We start from the raw sequence: 21,483 nt of genomic DNA, 5'->3' as shown, positions 1-21,483 counted from the left end.
TTCCTCCTACTTGCTTCATTCCATCATTTCATTCATTTCTCATAATCACCGTCTCCTTTAGCCTAACCGACATAACTGTGGGACGTAAAACTGAGATATTTCATTTTTTCCGCTTTTATGTTCCATAGTGCGAATTAATTCGCATAGTGTCAATTAATCCGCATAGTATGAATTAATCCGCATAGTGTGAATTAATATTAATGAAACTACTGATAATTTCAATTCACAACTTTTGTCAAGATTACCTTAATCCAAATTTAATTGGTCTTTTTCGTTCTTCTTTATTTAATAATAATAAAATTGTGTGTGTCTGTATCTGTACATCTGTCATCATAGAAAGGAGTGACCTAGAGCCACCAATTTTTCTACAAAGATAAAACTTCATTAGATCTAATCGCCTATGAAGCCCCTTTTGAATTTTGGCACGGGAGGGAGGTCAAAATGTGTGCATAAAAGATGATAAATATCTGGGACTCCAGATATTAGTATAAAATTCATAGATAGCCGCTGAAATGAATCGTAACACTCCACATGCCAATCAAATCCAACCTTAGCCCCTATCGACATGGAAAGTTGGGGGAAGTGAAAAATAACATGTCAAAAATGACTTATATTAATGTCGAATTCATAGTTTTCGGGATCGCTAAGTTGATTGGTGACAGTTCCGATGACATTTCAGCCCAAATTTAGCCAAGAAAGGACATGGTAGCTAGTCCGGGAACTAACAAGAGTAACGCCAAAGGTATTGCTTTTCGATATTTATTTATTTCACACATTTTGAGAGGGACTACGCCAAAGGCGTTGTTATTCGTTATATATTTATCTATTACACTCACATTGACATAGGTACCGTCCAAGGCTTTACTCTTCGTTATTCGTTTATTACACTGATTCCTACGTCCCACAATTAGTCACCGAGGCTAAGAAAGACGGTAAGGGTGGTAATGACGAAATGGTGAAATGAAGTGGGAAAAAACGGCAGAACCCAGACAAAACCCAGCGACACGGTGTTTGTCCACCACAATGTTTACATGGCACGATCAAAAATCGAATCAGGGACTCCACCAAATACTAGAGGTGAAAGCTCTACCACTGAATTACCGCGCTCCCCTTGCTCATTGTTGGCTAGTGCAGTACACTACAGTACATGTACTTAGAACAATACAGTATATGCATCATAACAAACGTGTTTTGATACTATAAACAAAATTTTAGTCCACTTTCTATCATTATTTTAGGTGATTACAGTTAATCCAGTCAACTTATCACCCCAATTAGTCCGGATTAGCGAGGTTTTACTGTATTAAATATATACATCCTATTACTTTAGTAAGATTCTAGAATGTAATGTCTGCGAATATAGATTACTTTCCTACCACAGTTTATATACTTATCCTACAATGTATATGAAGAAACCTGAAAGAAAAATCTTCTCACACGAAATCGAAACCGGTTCTTTGCCTCGAAGGCGGAGAAGCTAACTATTTAACCACAAGAAAGCTCTAAACATTTAAAGTATAGGAATAATGTTAACTGTAATGTCACTTAATTTCTAGATACATTATTAGCCGCTACAAAATTAATAAGGAATTTATATTTTACACGCTTTTTAAGTGTGATTTACGTGCAATATAATAATAATAATAATAATAATAATAATAATAATAATAATAATAATAATAATAATAATAATAATAATAATAATAACGGCGCCATATCACGATCTCCAATTAGCACTGAACCACTCTAAAATCCACTTAAGTTGAAGTGAGGTTTAAAACATATTTCTATTAACTTCGTTAATTTTATAGCTAAATCAAACGGTAAAGCGAAAATTACATGAAAATATTGTATTGTCTTTGAGTTTGTATCCGTACTCAATTTCACAAGTCTACTTAGCATAGAGCGCGTGAAATTTAAAATGCAACACTTGAATCTAACAAAGCAACAAACTGAAAAAATAATCTAACAAAACATTGTAAAATATATATATATATATATATATATATATATATATATTCTTACTTCATTACTTCGCTCGTTTCTCTTCTTGCTAGAATATTTAGTATGAATTTAATTTAAATTCATACTAAATTAAGAGCAAAAATAACCTGATAATAATCATCATAGGCACTGGCGTCTCTGGCATGTAAAATTTGGGGGGACATTCAAGAAAGTGATTTAAATGGTACTACCCAGCCCTACCTGTTTATTATTTTCGATTATAATTTACCTTTCTGCTTACCTTCACGGACCCCCTGAGGTATATCAAGAACTCTTTTACAATCGTTTTACAGCCTGAGTATTATATTCCAAATAAATTATCAATATTTATATGTTATTCTGTCGTTAGTAAATAAATTAAATTAGAATAAAATATTGATAATTTTGTATTTCAAAATATTGGGGGGACGCGTCCCCTTCGTTCCCCCAGCCAGAGACGCCCGTGATCATAGGTATTCTGCCATTATTGTGAGATCACTTGCCGCAACTGAGAAGCTTCCATGCTCCACAGTCTTCCGTTAACCTCTTCGTCTTCACGTACGATTTTTCCGTTTTGATATCATCCATTAATTGTGGTCTCCTTCACCCCCTTCCTCTCTTTCCTGTCACCATACCCTCTAGCACGTCCCTCATGATACTGTTCTTACTTACCCAATATCCCAACCAGTTTTTCTTCCTCTTCTTAATAATATCTAAAACTGCTCTCTCCTCCCCACCATTTCTAACACACTCTCATTCGTTTTCCGCTCGACCCAAGTAATTCTCTCCATTCTTCTCCACACCCACATTTCGAGCTCTTCCAGACATTTTCCATAATTTCTGCGTAATATCCATTACATTGTTTCTTTTTCTCTCCTTGCTGAATTATTTCGTGTGAATTTAACTCTAACAAACACGGAAACAAATAATCTAATAAAAGCATTGTAAGAAAGAAAAAAGTATCTTACACCATTACTTTGTTCCTAGAATATTTGGTGTGAATTTAACTGTAACAAATAAACAAACAAACAAAGTTCAGTCAATAAACTTGAACTGAACACAACGAAATGTAACGTACTATCGTTCAGCAGAAACAAAAATACATTTAAATGTGATTGTAAGTTTAATAATACCTCTATATGCAGGCCGAATACAGTTAAAGATCTAGGTGTTACATGTGACCCGAAATTAACGTTTATTAAACACATCGAAAATGTTACTCATGATGCTTTTAAATTATTAGAATTCGTAATTAGAAGTGGTAAGGACTTCAATAATATAGCAACACTTCTGAAAATGTATTACTCATGTGTACGCTCCAAGTTGAAATAGCAGGGTGTCTACTAAAATTTCAAAATGAAATTTCGTGACCTTTTGTTTCCCAAACAATAAAATTTAATAACATTCTGAAGAGCGAATTTTGGTGCGAACTGGGCCAAATTTCCATGCATGCGATAGAAGTGTGCTTTGCTTGCGATTTGGTAGGGTCTAAAGCCGAAAATAGACATTTTTGGTGGTGAATTTTGATGTTTTATAGAACAAAAGTTTCCAGTGTATATCATATTTCTCCAGGTAAGAAAAAAATCGTGATCTAAAAGCTAAATTTTGTGACTTTTTCTTGACTTTCATGACCGTTTTCTGATTTCATGACTTTCGTAACTGATAGACACCCTGAATAGGCTGTTGTAATTTGGAACCCTTTGCAACTAAAGTATCGCGAACAAATTGAAGAAGTTCAAGAAATTTCATAGGTATCAGATATACAAGGTAAGTGGAATTTATCCCTCACTTGAAAACTAAGTACACTGATAGATAATTTTAATATTTACTCACTAGAACAAAGGCGTAATATTGCCGATCCGGTATTCCTCCAAAAAAATAGATCAAAAAGTATTCGATTGCTCAAACTCTGTATCAACATTAAACTTTCATGTTCCTTTATTTAGAAATAGAGCTAATAATACGGGTCTCTTCTATTGCAAAAATTCTAGGACCAACATAATGCTGAAGTTACCAATCTGGAGAGTATGTTCTCTTTATAACAAATTATGTCAAAAACATGATAAAATTAATCTAAGTACAGATCTAGATCCTGTAATAAAGCACTAAAAAATGTATTGTAAAAATGTATTGTAGTATTCCATCATTTCAACTGGGCATCCGCCTGTTGTGTTGAGCAATAAATAAATAAATAAACAGAAAAATAACCTAATAAAATCATTACAAGAGATAAAGCATCTTACTCCATTAATTTGTTCGTTTCTCTCCTTATTGGAATATTTGGTGAGGATTTCATTCAAACAAACAGAAAAAAATAATCTAATAAAAGCACTGTAAAAGAAAGTATCTTACTCCAATATTTTGTTTCTTTCTCTCCTTGCTGGAATATTTGGTGTGAACGTTTTCCGTGACTTAGTGTTAGGGATAATCGGGTTCTTCCCCAGACCAAGTGTAAGATCTCGAGGACCCTTGAAGGAAGGAAGGCGGTTAGGAACTCCAGGGCGTGTCAGGTTATTCTGTGGCAGAGCACCATTTTCTGCTATTATTTGATTGCTGTTCACTAACTTCTTCTCCGTTTTGGTGTCCTCCATGATGAATTCTGCTGAAAGAAATACAATAAATTATATGTACAATTACTTAAAGAAACTAGGAGATGCACAATAAGTTAAAGTTTACATTTTTGGTACACTAAACTTAATTCTAAAAAGGAGGGAAAGAATACACAGCATATCCCCCCTAATATACAAAGGTTGCTAGGTTAGAATACATTAAATCTTTCTTACACACTGAAGATTTCCACTGACGTTGAAGCTTTAAGCATACAAAGATCCTGTTGCTGCATATGTTTCAAGCCTCTACGACCTTTGATAATAAATACTTGATGAAGTACCCGAAACATCGGATATTGTTTTCTTAGGAATACAAGAAAGATTATTACTACTTTATTTGGTAGTAAGTATTCCATTTGCTATATAATAACGGTCCATATACCAAGCACCATGACGGTTATGATTTGTGTGTTATGAATTCGCATCTATAGAGGATTCTAATGTGAAAACGGCTGTTTCCTCCTTTTATTAGTATATATGAAATCACAACCGTCATAAGGTGCTTGGTATATGAACACAGGATTGTGCAATCACAGCAGGGGTCTGTGGCACAAACGACGTGGTCCGAGATGAGACCACCGACCTCGAGAGTGAGAGACTGGGTGGCGCAGTGGTTAATGCATCGGCACGGTATGCTGGAGGTCCCGAGTTTAACTCTCGGTCCAGTCGGTCACTTTTTCATTCTTTGTGTGTTACCCTTCACTACTTCATACATTTACAAAATATGAAATATTTAGTTGCGTAAGTATTGGTAAACTTATTCGAACGTTGACGAACTTCTCAAATCAGAAGGGTCCAGATTAATAACAGGGCTCATAGTGGTCTGGTCTCATAAATAGTTGAAAAGTGATCAAAATCTCATCATGCCCTTTTTTTTCCTTTGTCAATTTCTCCACTACCTCTCTCTTTGTTTGTTGTTTTGTTTCATCTTTTCTTCTTTACTTCTTCTTTTTGAGCTTCCTCCTTTCTTAGGTGGCGCAGAATGCTGCGCATATCATGGACCGAAAGGAAAAGGAATGAAGACGTACTAAAGGAAGCTAATGAAGGACGTCAAATCATGAAAATAATAGGAAAAAGAAGAAACAGCATGCTGGACAATCTTATTCGACACTCCGATTGGATCACTGTGCTGATAGAGGAAAAGGCAGAAGGAAAACCAGGAAGAGGAAAACCAAGGATAGAATATCTAGATGCAGTTACGAAGAGGCCTTATTAGAGTATAAAACAGCTCTCCCAAGCCAGAGAAAAGTTTTAAAATTTCCATGTTGCCCACCAACCTATCGTTGAGGTGAAGAAGAAGAAGTATGCTTTGTAGTTACGGTAAGCAGACTTAGCAGATGTAAGAAGCTTCTGACTAAGTGGAACCAGTTTTGGCATATTTCCGAATTTCTTCATCTCAGACATTATATGTAACTTAGCATTGAGAGTTCTCAAAGCCGTGAAATATTCAAATTCATCACATACTCTTAAGAAGAACATACAAGAAGCATAACACAAGATGAACATGATGAACCACACAAATACACACACACAACCTTGAGCGGAGCGTTAACTATTTCGAGAGAAAACTAAAAGACTATTATGATAGAAGAAAGAATAGACACAGAAGGGTTCTCAACCCCACCTTGAGAGCTTAAGCATCTACCAACCATCCACTGTGCTTTAGAAAGAATAAAAGCTGAAGTGAGAATAAAGCTGACTGTTTCACATGTAGCAGCAAGTACTGAAGCTTTCAGAAGAGTAATGAGTAACAATTTTCTGCCTTTTTCCATTTATTTTTATATTTTTCTTAGAAAACTTCCAATGCAGAACATAAATCACACGAAAAAGTCACTTTACCTCCCAAAAAAAGTAACTTTTAGTGACAAATTTGAAAAAAAAAAAGTAACTTTTAGTGACCAACTTGAAAAAAAAAGTAACTTTTAGTTTAAAAAGTGACTCGCTATGAGCCCTGTAATAAAAAAGCAGTAACTAAGCATAGAAAGTTAGGTACCAAATAATATTTTAAGGAGTACATCTACCGTTCAAAAAGTAGTACTTTCCATAGTGAGAAAACAGACGAGACACAGTAGAACACTAACTCCAAACATCAACCTAAACAGTAACACGCAAGATATGTACTCTCTGAAATTCGTTGATATGCGAAGTACAATTTTACTATCCTTCACGTGGTATAGTGACAATGCTGCCTGTTCTATTCTAGTGATTGAATTCCATGCTTCTCTAGTGTTCAAAATATATTTATTTATGGCCATTTTCAGTACCCAGGCTATATATCAGACGTTAACCTATATTTTAAGGTGAAATCTAAACTACCATAACTAACTAGCTCTATGGCCTAGGCGTATGGAACAAGGAAGTTTAATGCCGCGTTCATAAAAGCTCTTCGTTGACTTCTATCCTTAACCAACTCGATCCAGTTTCTACATTGTATTCCTATTTCTGCGAGATCCATCTTAATATTGTCCTCCCATTTGCTCCCAGGTCTCCCTAATGGTTATTTTCCGATTGGATTTCCAGTCAAAACTTTCAAAGCATTCCTACTTTCTTTCATTCTGGCTACATGACCTGCCCACTGAGCCTCCTGGACTTCAAGACCGTAACAACTTTTGGTAAACAATATAAATTATGCAGTTCCTCGTTATGAAGTTTCCGCCATTCCCCATTCCCGTTCCTCTTGGTCCGAATATTCGTCTTAGGACTTGTTCTCAAATACTTCCAGCCTTCATTCTTCTCTCAGAGTAAGCGACCATGTTTCGCAGCCATACAAAACAACAGGCATGATTATCGTTTTATATATTTTAAGCTCCAAATTCCCCGACAGAATTCGGGACGACAAAATATTTTGAACTGAACAATAACACGAATTCCCTGCTTTTAGTCAATATTTAATTTCCTCGTGAACTACCATAATGTGTTCAAACCTCAATGTACCCCACCCGAGAATCGAACCCAGGACCACGTGCAACAAAAGCGCGCTAACTACTAGACCAGCGCAAATAGAATTCCATAGCGTTTTATAGGTAATTCGCACGATGAAATTGGAACATTTAAATCATACAGTGCAAATGGTAAAATCAGACAGATTATTTATTACATTTAATCTTTTTAAATTGCAGAAATATTTCCTAGGGTATGTGTTATTTGATTTATTGGTTCGAAATTTAATACCTGTTTCAGCACCTAAGATATGTGAGACGCGCTTAACGTGGAATTAGAACCATATGAACCTTCACCAGGAGTCGAACCCGGGTTATTCGCAAACTTTCCATGGCTGAAAACCAAACTGAATTCAAGAACGATAAAAAGAGTAAAAATGTTTTCGTTTGATAATATAGTGAAACCTGCCTACGTGATCAATTTCAGTTAGTGAAAATAGGTGCATTTTGAAGCAATAACTAATACAGATCATATCATATATACATTTCTAACTCAACAACTACTTATTACCAGCTTATCAATTTGTATCGTATACATATGTTAGAACTTCCTCGTGCTTTGTGGGTAGCGAACGCAATTTAAGCGCGGAAAACCTAGGTTCGATTTTGAGTAAGAGTTTATGTGGTTCTGATTCCGCGTTAAGCACGTCTCGTTTAGCGTACGTGCTGAAAGAAATATTAAGCTCCATACCAATCAATCAAATAACAATAATAAAATAGGTTATTACTTCTGGAACATAAAAACATTACACATAATAAATGTTTATCTAAACTTACCATTCGCCATGATTAAAAATGTTGTAACTTCAACATGCTAATTAATTACAAAACACAACTGCACATTCTTTATTATTCTGTTTCTTCCATATGTAACAACAGATGCAGATAAACTCATCAGTTCCATGAAAAACCGGAACATTCACGCCCTCTTATCCCTACCGGTTCTTAGGTCTGAATCAACGAACATATTAATCCTGTTACTTTTTTTTTTTTTTTAAACTATCAAGGAGTGGGTACGAGCTGTGGTTATTCGTTTTCTTTTTCATACTTTGCAACGTGAAACCAATTGTCACCTGTTAAATTTCTTGCAAATTTTCTCGGGGCGAAAAGGCTACGAATACGTGACGAAAGCAAATCGTGTTAGCTGGTTTTACGTGATGATGCTGAAGTTGAATTTTGAGTTCCTTTTATCCCGATATTCCTTTTGATTCCTGCGATAAGATGAATACATACAACTATACACTTTTCTAGACCAAAGGTCCGCCCCTGTACCAAGAACATTCAAAATCACACTAAGTTTTTAAATGACACTGTGAAATTTGAATCTGTCTCAGCCGCGTGTTTACTGTTTCTCGCGTCGAACTGAATACTATATATGTGGAGCTTATTATCAAAACGTCCCTTGTCCATCCAACAAAAATTTTTGCAAATCGAAAAAAACTAATAATTATTTTAAAAGGTTATTAAATATTGTAAGATTTGATGTAGAAATTCTTTAAACCATTATTGCCTTACGTTATAAACAAAATTCAAGATACAAGTAATGAATAATAAAGGTATTTAATTTGGACAAGAGACATTTTGAAACTAAAAAAAAGGACAAGGGACGTTTTGAAAGCAAATCTATCGGACAAGAGACAATTTGATACAAAATAATGAAAATTTGGAATTATTTTCTTCTTCTTGATTACCACTCATATCTATGAAAATGAACACGTCTGACAAATAACTTTTCTAAGTGCTTTCAAACTTCAAGCACCAATTTTACTAAGAAATAAGTGAAACAATATGGCTGATATGACCTCAATCACCATAAAATATAAAGTTACCACACAAATCTTTTGTCAATTATCTCGATTGAGCCAAGGGTACCAACCAACTAGTTTTGTGGACTTAAATATCTATTAAATGTTCTAGAAAGCAATAATTACTGCACTTTTGTGTCAAGTAATTGCTGAGGAAAATCTATGAACAAGAGACAGTTTGAAATAAAACAGCAAAAATCGTGTTCAAGTGGGAATGGACATAGAACGTTTTGCTTCGAAACTTTACTGCTGTAAGGTGTCCGCCATTTTGCAGTGGACAAGAGACGTTTTGAATTAAAGTGCATATTTCAAATCCATTTTTCTCTGCGTTCTGGGAAATAACGCAAAGATGTAAATAATTATTCAATGATTCCGTGTATATTTATATCTCGATTTTCAAAAAAAGTGGACAAGAGACGTTTTGATAATAAGTTCCACATATATCGTATCATTTTAATAATACATCTCCTCTGTCACCGATCCGCCGTGCCAAAATAAATACAGATAAATTTTCCAAAGTTCAAGGACTAACTTTGTATGCCCCAAATTGACTAGACCGTTTTTGTGTGGTTTTAAATTCGAATTTTGGGATCCCTTTCTGTGTTTCCATTTATGTTCACCTCGCCATAATAAATGTTTGTAAAGAAACATTTCCAGTTCTATGCTTGTGACAAGAGTGCTTCAAATCAATAATTCCTACATTCTACGTAGCTATGTTCTCGAAGTTTTATTATTATATTTTGTTTGGTTGATTTTTAAAATATAAAATTGGGTTTGTCATTTTAAATATAAAAACAATCCATACATTAATTTGTTTTTTAATCATCCCAAACCAAGGTGAGAATTCATTCACGCGGCATACTGGTCTTAGAACAGTCTTAATATTAATTAAATACTGAGACTACGCAAGTATTCTCCCATTACAAGTTTAAAATCTCGTAAATAATACAGCAATATGGTACAAATTGGTTGTAAAAATAATATACTAATAAAAAATCTCAAAAACCAACGTGGGTTTTTTCAGGTGGGTTCGGTCGATTTGGGCAAACTCTGTTTTGATATGGTAAATATATGAGGAAAGCCTTCTCTTTATAGGGAGAAAAAAAAAAAAGTCGTCTCCACTCCAAGGACGAAAGCTGAAGTGAACCAAGTAAAATGACAAAAAGCTCAATTAAGAAAAACAATATTCTAAAATAGGAATACAAATTGACATTAGTATCTTAGTATGTTAATGAACATAATCCACGTCATCCATTAATAATAAAAATTATAATATCTTACCTTAAGAGGCTCGTATCTTGTTTTAGAGAGACGCATATTTATGTAATTTGTACAAAATATATCAACTTACAACTTAATTACACTAAACTATTTCACCAACCTCTCGATAAGTAGCTATTACTTAATAGGAATTTCAAATGCGTGGTAAGCTGAAAAATCATGTAATCTTATGAGTCTATAACCACAACAGTAACACTACAAATGCTTCTGATAAGTATTTCGATCGGGTAAAAGAAGAGTTGTTTTAGAGTACAAGGAATTTATATTAAGGATTGAAAAGTACAAAATGACATACTGGAAAGAAAAAAGACACTTCCATGAAACTTTTCCAGAGCTACTGACGAAGGCACCAGAGATCGTTGAAATAGTTTAGTGCACTCAATGTTCCTTAATCCTTGTTATTATGTTCCTTTTAGTCTGTAGCTGGCATTGAGAAATTACTAAATAAGGTCCTGAGAAATTAAGACGGTGCATATAATAATTTTAGTATTTTATAAAGTTACTTAATTTTATCGGAGGGTTAAACACTATCTTGAAATCCTACTTGTTAGCAACTTTTCGCTATTCATAGGAGAGTTTAGAACACAATGGGAACGAAATCCACTTCACTGAGATTTTTTATTGTGTTGTTTGTAGATTTTTGAAGTCTGTGATTTCCATTTTTCCAATGTCAACTTAGAAATATCCATTAAGACTCCTCGGTAGTGAACTAGTTTTAGTTTGTTCTCATTTTTCTTCTAAGTTATCCGTATATCTCAGAGGAAAATTGCGAAAGAGGAAGGGTAAATACTACAGGGTTGCCCAAAAGTAGGTATACAACCTTGCATTGATTAAATGCAACATTCTAGCTTGTGGGTTTATTTGCCACGGCTGTTCTGAGCTTAAAACATAAGTAAAAAGTCTTTAAGAACAAATAATAAAGAAGCTAAGTCTATCTGATGGATAACAATAAGAGATTATACAAAAAGCAATAAGCTGATCAGTACCGGGTTGTATACCTACTTTCGGACCACCCTGTACAATATCAATTTTTAAATGCATGTGAATGAACTGTTGGAAATAACCACCGATAAACAACACTTAGTAAACTTCCTTTTCCATCCACTTTTGCACAGCAAAGACAGAATTGTTTCTACGCTACCTCAAAATAGTTCAACCCCAAACTTGAAGGAATGTCATCATCCTAAATCGTTGAACGCAGAATGGAAAATACATTTTGTTACGTTATACCCTCTGGACGGACGAACACACAAAATAAAACTTTGTGGTACAGATAGAACATTTGTGCAGAAAGGGTGGCATTACTCGAATAGACGGTTGTACCGAATTTTGACCCATTTCTTACATTTTCAGGTAGGTTAGAGCTTTGTATTTCTTTTAGCAGTGCATGCACTAAATGAGGAGCTCCATTACTACTTGCAGATTGACTTCAGGTGGGCTCAGTATAAATACAGTGTGAACGTATGACATAAAAACGATAGTGCGTAAAACATGAACCAACTTGTGCTAGGTGGCCACTAAAAAGCACGAATGTTATCTAACCCTGTCAGAGCAGGAGCGCAGCCGGGAGTTCGAGCAGTAGCGAGGGAGTGTATCCGTAGGGAGCATGCCCACCACCGATGGGGAGTATACCCATAAACGAGCATAATGGAAGAGTACACATACAATACGTACTTTTACTCAAAATTCATTTCAATATGCTGTATACTGACAGTAATTTTTTATATTTACACTTTCATTCCTCCACTAAGTATGTTTCACATCGTATTTTACCTATAAATTTTGTATTTGACAGAACCGTCTGCACGAGTGAATCAGAAAGGGTTAATAAGGCTACTTTCTTTCATATCTGGCTCCTGACTTGAGGTGCTTCTCTAATATTTCCTTGGTATGTTTTGAAGGAAATTGAAGAAATTTTCAGTCAAAACAGCTGGCGCCTAAATCCTGAGTGTAACAGGGAATTTTATTTCTATTCTACATTAATTATACAGAATTACCCACCTCTTTGTTATTCTACAAAATTGTCTTACTTCCTCCTTTCTAGAAATCAAAATATAAGAGAGTATCAAGTGCAAAGTGCCCCACGATGGGTCTTCATGAGTTCTATTTGCGCGACAAGAGAATTCAATTGTTTCATATCAAATGTGTACAACAGAACATGAATGCTCAAACGGTATTTGGATATAGTATACGTAAGACCGTCTGAGTTCCAGAAGAAGCTGGACGCTCATACTTTTAGGGATTATTCATTGAGTATCTACGAACTTAGAAAGGGGGTAACAAACCCACTTTCATTTACTTATCCACTGATACGAAAATAAAAAAGAACGTACCTATTTGCCCTTGTACTTTATATGCTATAGCGCATTACATTATATGCAACAAGGATTTTGGTCTGCATCATGATATAAATTTAAAAATATTTAACATTTTTCGAATGGAAATCAACAAAATTTATTCTAGAAAGTAAAAATAGAATGTTAAGCACATATAATGAAGACAACGCAGTGATTTAATTTGGTAACGTATAGATATATAATATGAAGTATCCTCGCGCACGGAAGACAGGGTGTTCTCATGTATACTATTACTACCCGGTATTTGAAGTAAGAATACAGCTTTAAATGTACGTACAAAATTTACTTTCTTTACAACACAATATTGTATCTAACCCATGTAACGTAAGGGCAAAGCAGAGAACACACACAGTAGCATCCGTAGGTGCGTAAGCGGAGTGAGTTAGTGCATACAAGAAGATTTGTTTATAATTTCCTTATGCACTCATATATGAAAGCAGTGCCATTGATTGTATCTGCTTAAGCTCACTAACTGGAACAAGGAATGTAAAACTGGCTCTACTTTTGGTTATAATTAAGGAGCCGTACTTCCCATTTAGGGAAGGACGAGAAACGCCATACTTTCAGGAATTATTCAATGACTATCTAGGATGTTAAAAAGTAGGTAATAAACTGAGTTCTTGCCCTTGTACTTAGGGTGTTTAGGTAGTGCAACAGTAAGATGTATCCTCGTGCACGGGAGATGAGAAGTAGCTGTTCTTAACTATTACCCTACTTTTTATCAATTTATGCACAGATGCCAACTACGGAAGTAAGGCAAATAATGAATCTTGGCCTAATTTAACAATGCCTATGACACAGCTATTATTATAAAAAATTATATACACGAAAAGAATCTTATTTTGACGGGGTTCTTGGTAAAAAGAGTGACCTTTCATAACATGATTGTCATCGCAACTAGTCAATAAGTACAAATAACACGAGTGTAAGTGCAAAGTGTATGGTACACCTATCACACTTCACTCGGTTGCAGGGTTTCTACAATTATTTTCGCAGTTCATGGTAATATTGAAATACCTAAAATTACTTACTCCTAGTTACTGCATACTGTACGTTATTTTTCCTATTAAGAAACGAATTTTAACATACATATCGAAGAACATGTCACGTTTCACATTATTGTGAAAAACTACTTAAGTGTGAAAGTAGTGTCATTAAAATATATATATTGCTGATTCAATTTACTTACTTTGTTTAATTTTCAAAGTTATATTCTGCTAATAAATACTCCATGATATTATTCGCATCAACATTTTTATTTTTTGTATTTGTTTACTTCTCTCACATGCCATTTAAACTTCGCAGCTCGCCATCTTGATTATGCACTCCAACTACTGCCATCTAGCAAGAAAAATTGACGACAAGAGAAGTGCGGATTGCACTATATTATCACAGTATGATCTGCTATGTACGATACTACACCTGAAACAATTTATAGACTATATTTAGCTATCTCTCCAATCTATTCTTCCATAATATTAGCTATAAGTGGGGATTGTTATTACATTATTATTATTATTATTATTATTATTATTATTATTATTATTATTATTATTATTATTAGTAGTAGTAGTAGTAGTAGTAGTAGTAGTAGTAGTAGTAGTAGTAGTAGTAGTAGTAGTAGTAGTTGTTGTTGTTGTTGTTGTTGTTGTATATGTTGTATGTTATAGTCATTAACGGTGTAAATATTTTCAAAGTAATCTAGTTATAAACAATGTTCAGTTAATCTTGCTTTCCATTTTATAAAATTATTAGTTTTAATATTAATTTACATTTTGCAGACCATGGGTGTCTCTGGCGGTGGGACGGGGGGGACGCGTCCCCCCAATATTTTGAAATACGAAATATTCAATATTTTATTTTAATTTAATTTATTTAGATACTCACTAGCAGTTCGATCATTTCCTTTGATGTCCCCCCCCCAAAATTTTACATGCCAGAGACGCCAATGTGCAGAACAACCTCTCTTATGGCTATATGGTTACCTGGTTAGTATACACATTTTCAGTGCAGGAGACCCAGGTTCGACCTGGTGCCAGCTCATGTGCTGTAGATCTCTGTCTCATCTAGCCCCGTTGCTACAGTGGACGCTAAACACTGATTCATTCAATTAATTGTGTAAAATAGTAAATAAAAATAATGTTTTAGTTGAAAGGAAATGAAATCTTTCAGTTTTACGTCCTACGATTATGGCGACTAGTCTAAAGAAGATGGTGTTAGTGAGAAATGGATGGAATAGTGGAATGAAGAAAGTGGGAGGAAACGGGAGACCCGAGAAAAACCATGCACACGGTGTTTGTCCACTACAGTTCACTTGACGCGAGCTGGGATCGAACCAGGGACCCCAAGCACCAGACGTGAACGCTCTGCCACTTTTTTCAAAGTTAACTGAATTACCGAACGTGCCTTACTTGACCTAACTATACTGAATTTGCTTTATATGCTTTACTCGTTTAACTGGCTTTTCCTAGAACGACAGGGATACGAACTCAGAAAAATCGAGGACAGTTAAAATCACAAAGCTCTCCCACCGGAAATCGAACCCGTGACCCCGTGCACCACAGGCTCACGTGCTTGCCACTAGACCAACTGGGAGGGCTGTCATTGAGCCACCGCGGTCCCCACCAATCAAATGGAACAGGCAGTTAGAATTCTCTTAATCAATGGCGACGTCAGCTTTAATTTTTGAGTAGAACAAGTAGAGGGACAGCGAAACCGTGGGAGACACAATTTTTTTGTATATCGAAAAGAATAGATACCGTACATTATTATTATTATTATTATTATTATTATTATTATTATTATTATTATTATTATTATTATTATTATTATTATTATTACTACGTATCATTATTATAGTTTAACGTCACATGTTAATACTCTTTAGGCTTAAGGAGATGGATAATTAATGAAAGTGAAAAAGTGTGAAATTATATTTTGTGATCTTCCATCAGAAATCGAATCTGGGATAATGTTGGTACACGCTAGCCACTAGACCAGCGGGGAAGGCTCCCAACCTTATAGCATAAACGAATTGTGATTGTATATTGTGCCTGTCTTATTGAATTTTTTAAAAAAGAATTTCCTCGTCCTTGTACTGATATTCTGGTGACAGAAGATAAAAATGGTTGTCATGTAGCACTGGAGATTATTTATGAGAGAAGTTCCCAATCAATTTTAATTGGCAGCACACTTATTAGATTTTTATTATAATACTATAAGACCCAAATTATTCAATTATGGAAAATGAAATTGAGCATCGATACTGCCTTTGATTGGTCTAAAAATTGATTTAACTTATTATTAACGGATTCACGTTAAAAATAAAATGTAACTTATAAAGTTTACAACTGATAATTTAAATTTATTTTTAAATTGAAGACCCGAATTGCAGAACATCCCAAGTCGACCGGAGTACTTTTGTGATTTTAGAAGAAAGCCAAGAAAATTATACTTGTTATGCTATTCTGCTTAGCTGATTTTTTTTTTTTTTTTGGTATTTTTTAAAGTTTTGATTTGGATTTACGTATTATGCAAGTGAATAACCCTTAAAACATATATGCTAACATAAAAAACAAAAAACGCAAAATACGAAGAAACAGAGTGGACTTCGGATGTTATGCAATTCAGGTCTTCAATCATAAAATGTCGCGACATATCCCACGGACATGTACGATACATCAACTGGGAACATCTAATTTATAGCATGGCTAGTTGAGAGATATGTAATTACATCTTTGTTGAATATTTCGAAGTATGCTTTGTTATGAAAAGTAAGGGCATAATTATAATTTGTAGCAATGAATATTGTGTTGTTAAGTGCTTTTACAATTTCGAAAAGTGGAGTGCTTCTTAAACAGTAGCAACGTACCCGATTCTCTAAAGAATCCAATGCCAACCCATGGTTGTTGAACTGCTGCTTCGAGAGAGTGTGTTCGCCGCCAAATTCATAGTTACCTTCTTATTAAGAGTAGACAGAGTTGAATAAGGGTACGGGGTTGCCAGAACGTAAGATTATATGAATGTCCAAGAGCTTTATTATTATTATTATTATTATTATTATTATTATTATTATTATTATTATTATTATTATTATTATTATTATTATTATTATTATTATTATTATTTCGTGTTCAACGACGACTTTCTGTAAGATATAGCAGAAGTTAAGACATAGATAAGCTCTAATAATGAAGGAAACATCATTTTAAGTGCACGAGGAAATCTTTCTTTTTTTTTTAATATATAGGCCTACTTCATCTTTAAGATCTGAAGCTCCTTTCAGGGCTTAAAAGAGTCATGTCCAGGTATCGTAAATAAGTTTTTATAAGGAAAAGATAGTGTAAACTTTTCCACTTAGTTATGTGTTCTATCTAAACTTCATGACTGTATCTTCTTTTCATAGCTTTGATAATGTGACTTGACTCCCTCGTGCTCCATGGTTCGATCTCAGCTCGCGCCAAGTGAACTTTGTGGTGGACAAACACCGTGTACGTGGGTTTTCTCGGGGTTCTCCCGTTTCCTCCCACTTTCTTCAATTCCACCCTTTCATTCATTTCTCATCATCACCGTCTCCTTTAGCCTAGCCGGCATACTCGTGGGACGTAAAACTAAAGATTTAATATTTTTTCCCTCGTGAAGCAGGAATTGACCAACCGTGTGTTATTTGCGGTTTTTTTTTTTTTTTTTTTTTTAAAGCTTTGAACCCTTCATTCAATAGAGCATCAAAAGCTATCTGAGAAAGTAATGGAATTTTTCGTGTCACTCTTACCGTTCCCTATATATTGGCCAAAAAAAGTTTGGATTTCGGGAGATTTAAGGAGCCATATCTCAGGAACCGTAAGTCATAGGGATTTGAACCCTCCATTCGATAGAACATCAAAAACTATCTGAGAAAGTAATGGAATTTCTCGCGTCACTCTTACCGTTCCCTATATATTGGCCAAAAAAAGTTTGGATTTCGGGAGTTTTAAGGAGCCATATCTCAGGAACCGTAAGTCATAGGGATTTGAACCCTCCATTCGATAGAACATCAAAAACTATCTGAGAAAGTAATGGAATTTCTCGCGTCACTCTTACCGTTCCCTATATATTGGCCAAAAAAAGTTTGGATTTCGGGAGTTTTAAGGAGCCATATCTCAGGAACCGTAAGTCATAGGGATTTGAACCCTCCATTCGATAGAGCATCAAAAACTATCTGAGAAAGTAATGGAATTTCTCGCGTCACTCTTACCGTTCCCTATATATTGGCCAAAAAAAAAAAAAGTTCGGATTTCGGGAGATTTAAGGAGCCATATCTCAGGAACCGTAAGTCATAGGGATTTGAACCCTCCATTCGATAGAACATCAAAAACTATCTGAGAAAGTAATGGAATTTCTCGCGTCACTCTTACCGTTCCCTATATATTGGCCAAAAAAAGTTTGGATTTCGGGAGTTTTAAGGAGCCATATCTCAGGAACCGTAAGTCATAGGGATTTGAACCCTCCATTCGATAGAACATCAAAAACTATCTGAGAAAGTAATGGAATTTCTCGCGTCACTCTTACCGTTCCCTATATATTGGCCAAAAAAAAAAAAAAGTTCGGATTTCGGGAGATTTAAGGAGCCATATCTCAGGAACCGTAAGTCATAGGGATTTGAACCCTCCATTCGATAGAACATCAAAAACTATCTGAGAAAGTAATGGAATTTCTCGCGTCACTCTTACCGTTCCCTGTATATTGGCCAAAAAAAAAGTTTGGATTTCGGGAGATTTAAGGAGCCATATCTCAGGAACCGTAAGTCATAGGGATTTGAACCCTCCATTCGATAGAACATCAAAAACTATCTGAGAAAGTAATGGAATTTCTCGCGTCACTCTTACCGTTCCATATATATTGGCCAAAAAAAAAAAAAAGTTCGGATTTCGGGAGATTTAAGGAGCCATATCTCAGGAACCGTAAGTCATAGGGATTTGAACCCTCCATTCGATAGAACATCAAAAACTATCTGAGAAAGTAATGGAATTTCTCGCGTCACTCTTACCGTTCCCTATATATTGGCCAAAAAAAAAAAAGTTGTGATTTCGGGAGATTTAAGGAGCCATATCTCAGGAACCGTAAGTCATAGGGATTTGAACCCTCCATTCGATAGAGCATCAAAAACTATCTGAGAAAGTAATGGAATTTCTCGCGTCACTCTTACCGTTCCCTATATATTGGCCAAAAAAAAAAAAGTTCGGATTTCGGGAGATTTAAGGAGCCATATCTCAGGAACCGTAAGTCATAGGGATTTGAACCCTCCATTCGATAGAGCATCAAAAACTATCTGAGAAAGTAATCGAATTTCTCGCGTCACTCTTACCGTTCCCTATATATTGGCCAAAAAAAAAAAAAAGTTGTGATTTCGGGAGATTTAAGGAGCCATATCTCAGGAACCGTAAGTCATAGGGATTTGAACCCTCCATTCGATAGAGCATCAAAAACTATCTGAGAAAGTAATGGAATTTCTCGCGTCACTCTTACCGTTCCCTATATATTGGCCAAAAAAAAAAAGTTGTGATTTCGGGAGATTTAAGGAGCCATATCTCAGGAACCGTAAGTCATAGGGATTTGAACCCTCCATTCAATAGAGCATCAAAAGCTATCTGAGAAAGTAATGGAATTTCTCGCGTCACTCTTACCGTTCCCTATATATTGGCCAAAAAAAAAAAAGTTCGGATTTCGGGAGATTTAAGGAGCCATATCTCAGGAACCGTAAGTCATAGGGATTTGAACCCTCCATTCGATAGAGCATCAAAAACTATCTGAGAAAGTAATGGAATTTCTCGCGTCACTCTTACCGTTCCCTATATATTGGCCAAAAAAAAAAAAAAGTTGTGATTTCGGGAGATTTAAGGAGCCATATCTCAGGAACCGTAAGTCATAGGGATTTGAACCCTCCATTCGATAGAGCATCAAAAACTATCTGAGAAAGTAATGGAATTTCTCGCGTCACTCTTACCGTTCCCTATATATTGGCCAAAAAAAAAAAGTTGTGATTTCGGGAGATTTAAGGAGCCATATCTCAGGAACCGTAAGTCATAGGGATTTGAACCCTCCATTCAATAGAGCATCAAAAGCTATCTGAGAAAGTAATGGAATTTCTCGCGTCACTCTTACCGTTCCCTATATATTGGCCAAAAAAAAAAAAAGTTCGGATTTCGGGAGATTTAAGGAGCCATATCTCAGGAACCGTAAGTCATAGGGATTTGAACCCTCCATTCGATAGAGCATCAAAAACTATCTGAGAAAGTAATGGAATTTCTCGCGTCACTCTTACCGTTCCCTATATATTGGCCAAAAAAAAAAAAGTTCGGATTTCGGGAGATTTAAGGAGCCATATCTCAGGAACCGTAAGTCATAGGGATTTGAACCCTCCATTCGATAGAGCATCAAAAACTATCTGAGAAAGTAATGGAATTTCTCGCGTCACTCTTACCGTTCCCTATATATTGGCCAAAAAAAAAAAGTTTGGATTTCGGGAGATTTAAGGAGCCATATCTCAGGAACCGTAAGTCATAGGGATTTGAACCCTCCATTCGATAGAGCATCAAAAACTATCTGAGAAAGTAATGGAATTTCTCGCGTCACTCTTACCGTTCCCTATATATTGGCCAAAAAAAAAAAAGTTCGGATTTCGGGAGATTTAAGGAGCCATATCTCAGGAACCGTAAGTCATAGGGATTTGAACCCTCCATTCGATAGAGCATCAAAAACTATCTGAGAAAGTAATGGAATTTCTCGCGTCACTCTTACCGTTCCCTATATATTGGCCAAAAAAAAAAAAAAGTTGTGATTTCGGGAGATTTAAGGAGCCATATCTCAGGAACCGTAAGTCATAGGGATTTGAACCCTCCATTCGATAGAGCATCAAAAACTATCTGAGAAAGTAATGGAATTTCTCGCGTCACTCTTACCGTTCCCTATATATTGGCCAAAAAAAAAAAGTTGTGATTTCGGGAGATTTAAGGAGCCATATCTCAGGAACCGTAAGTCATAGGGATTTGAACCCTCCATTCAATAGAGCATCAAAAGCTATCTGAGAAAGTAATGGAATTTCTCGCGTCACTCTTACCGTTCCCTATATATTGGCCAAAAAAAAAAAGTTCGGATTTCGGGAGATTTAAGGAGCCATATCTCAGGAACCGTAAGTCATAGGGATTTGAACCCTCCATTCGATAGAGCATCAAAAACTATCTGAGAAAGTAATGGAATTTCTCGCGTCACTCTTACCGTTCCCTATATATTGGCCAAAAAAAAAAAAGTTCGGATTTCGGGAGATTTAAGGAGCCATATCTCAGGAACCGTAAGTCATAGGGATTTGAACCCTCCATTCGATAGAACATCAAAAACTATCTGAGAAAGTAATGGAATTTCTCGCGTCACTCTTACCGTTCCCTATATATTGGCCAAAAAAAAAAAGTTCGGATTTCGGGAGATTTAAGGAGCCATATCTCAGGAACCGTAAGTCATAGGGATTTGAACCCTC

At 35.4% G+C, this 21,483-nt stretch overlaps 1 protein-coding gene across 3 annotated transcripts in view; it reads right to left on the bottom strand.

Annotated features, from left to right (window-relative positions):
• Polr3D (RNA polymerase III subunit C53) overlaps window positions 1-14,323 on the bottom strand; it is a 73,810-nt gene extending 59,487 nt beyond the window's left edge. For 2 of the 3 annotated variants that reach the window (XM_081760386.1, XM_081760388.1), the window contains exons 1-2: window positions 14,164-14,323; window positions 4,336-4,582 (exon numbers count right to left, since the gene is read on the bottom strand). In XM_081760386.1, coding sequence (XP_081616512.1) covers window positions 4,336-4,574 — 239 coding nt within the window. In that variant the 5' untranslated portion in view covers window positions 4,575-4,582; window positions 14,164-14,323. Of the gene's footprint in view, window positions 1-4,335; window positions 4,586-14,163 lie in introns of all 3 variants that reach the window. The other variant, XM_081760387.1, reaches the window with a different exon arrangement.
• Between the last annotated feature and the right edge of the window lie 7,160 nt (window positions 14,324-21,483).

This window comes from Thermobia domestica, chromosome 5 (assembly GCF_964235325.1).
Source record: "Thermobia domestica chromosome 5, izTheDome1.hap1.1, whole genome shotgun sequence".
Classification (NCBI taxonomy): domain Eukaryota; kingdom Metazoa; phylum Arthropoda; class Insecta; order Zygentoma; family Lepismatidae; genus Thermobia; species Thermobia domestica.
The sequence above is the reverse complement of the archived record's forward strand: the minus strand, read 5'-3'. Positions and strand labels throughout refer to the sequence as shown.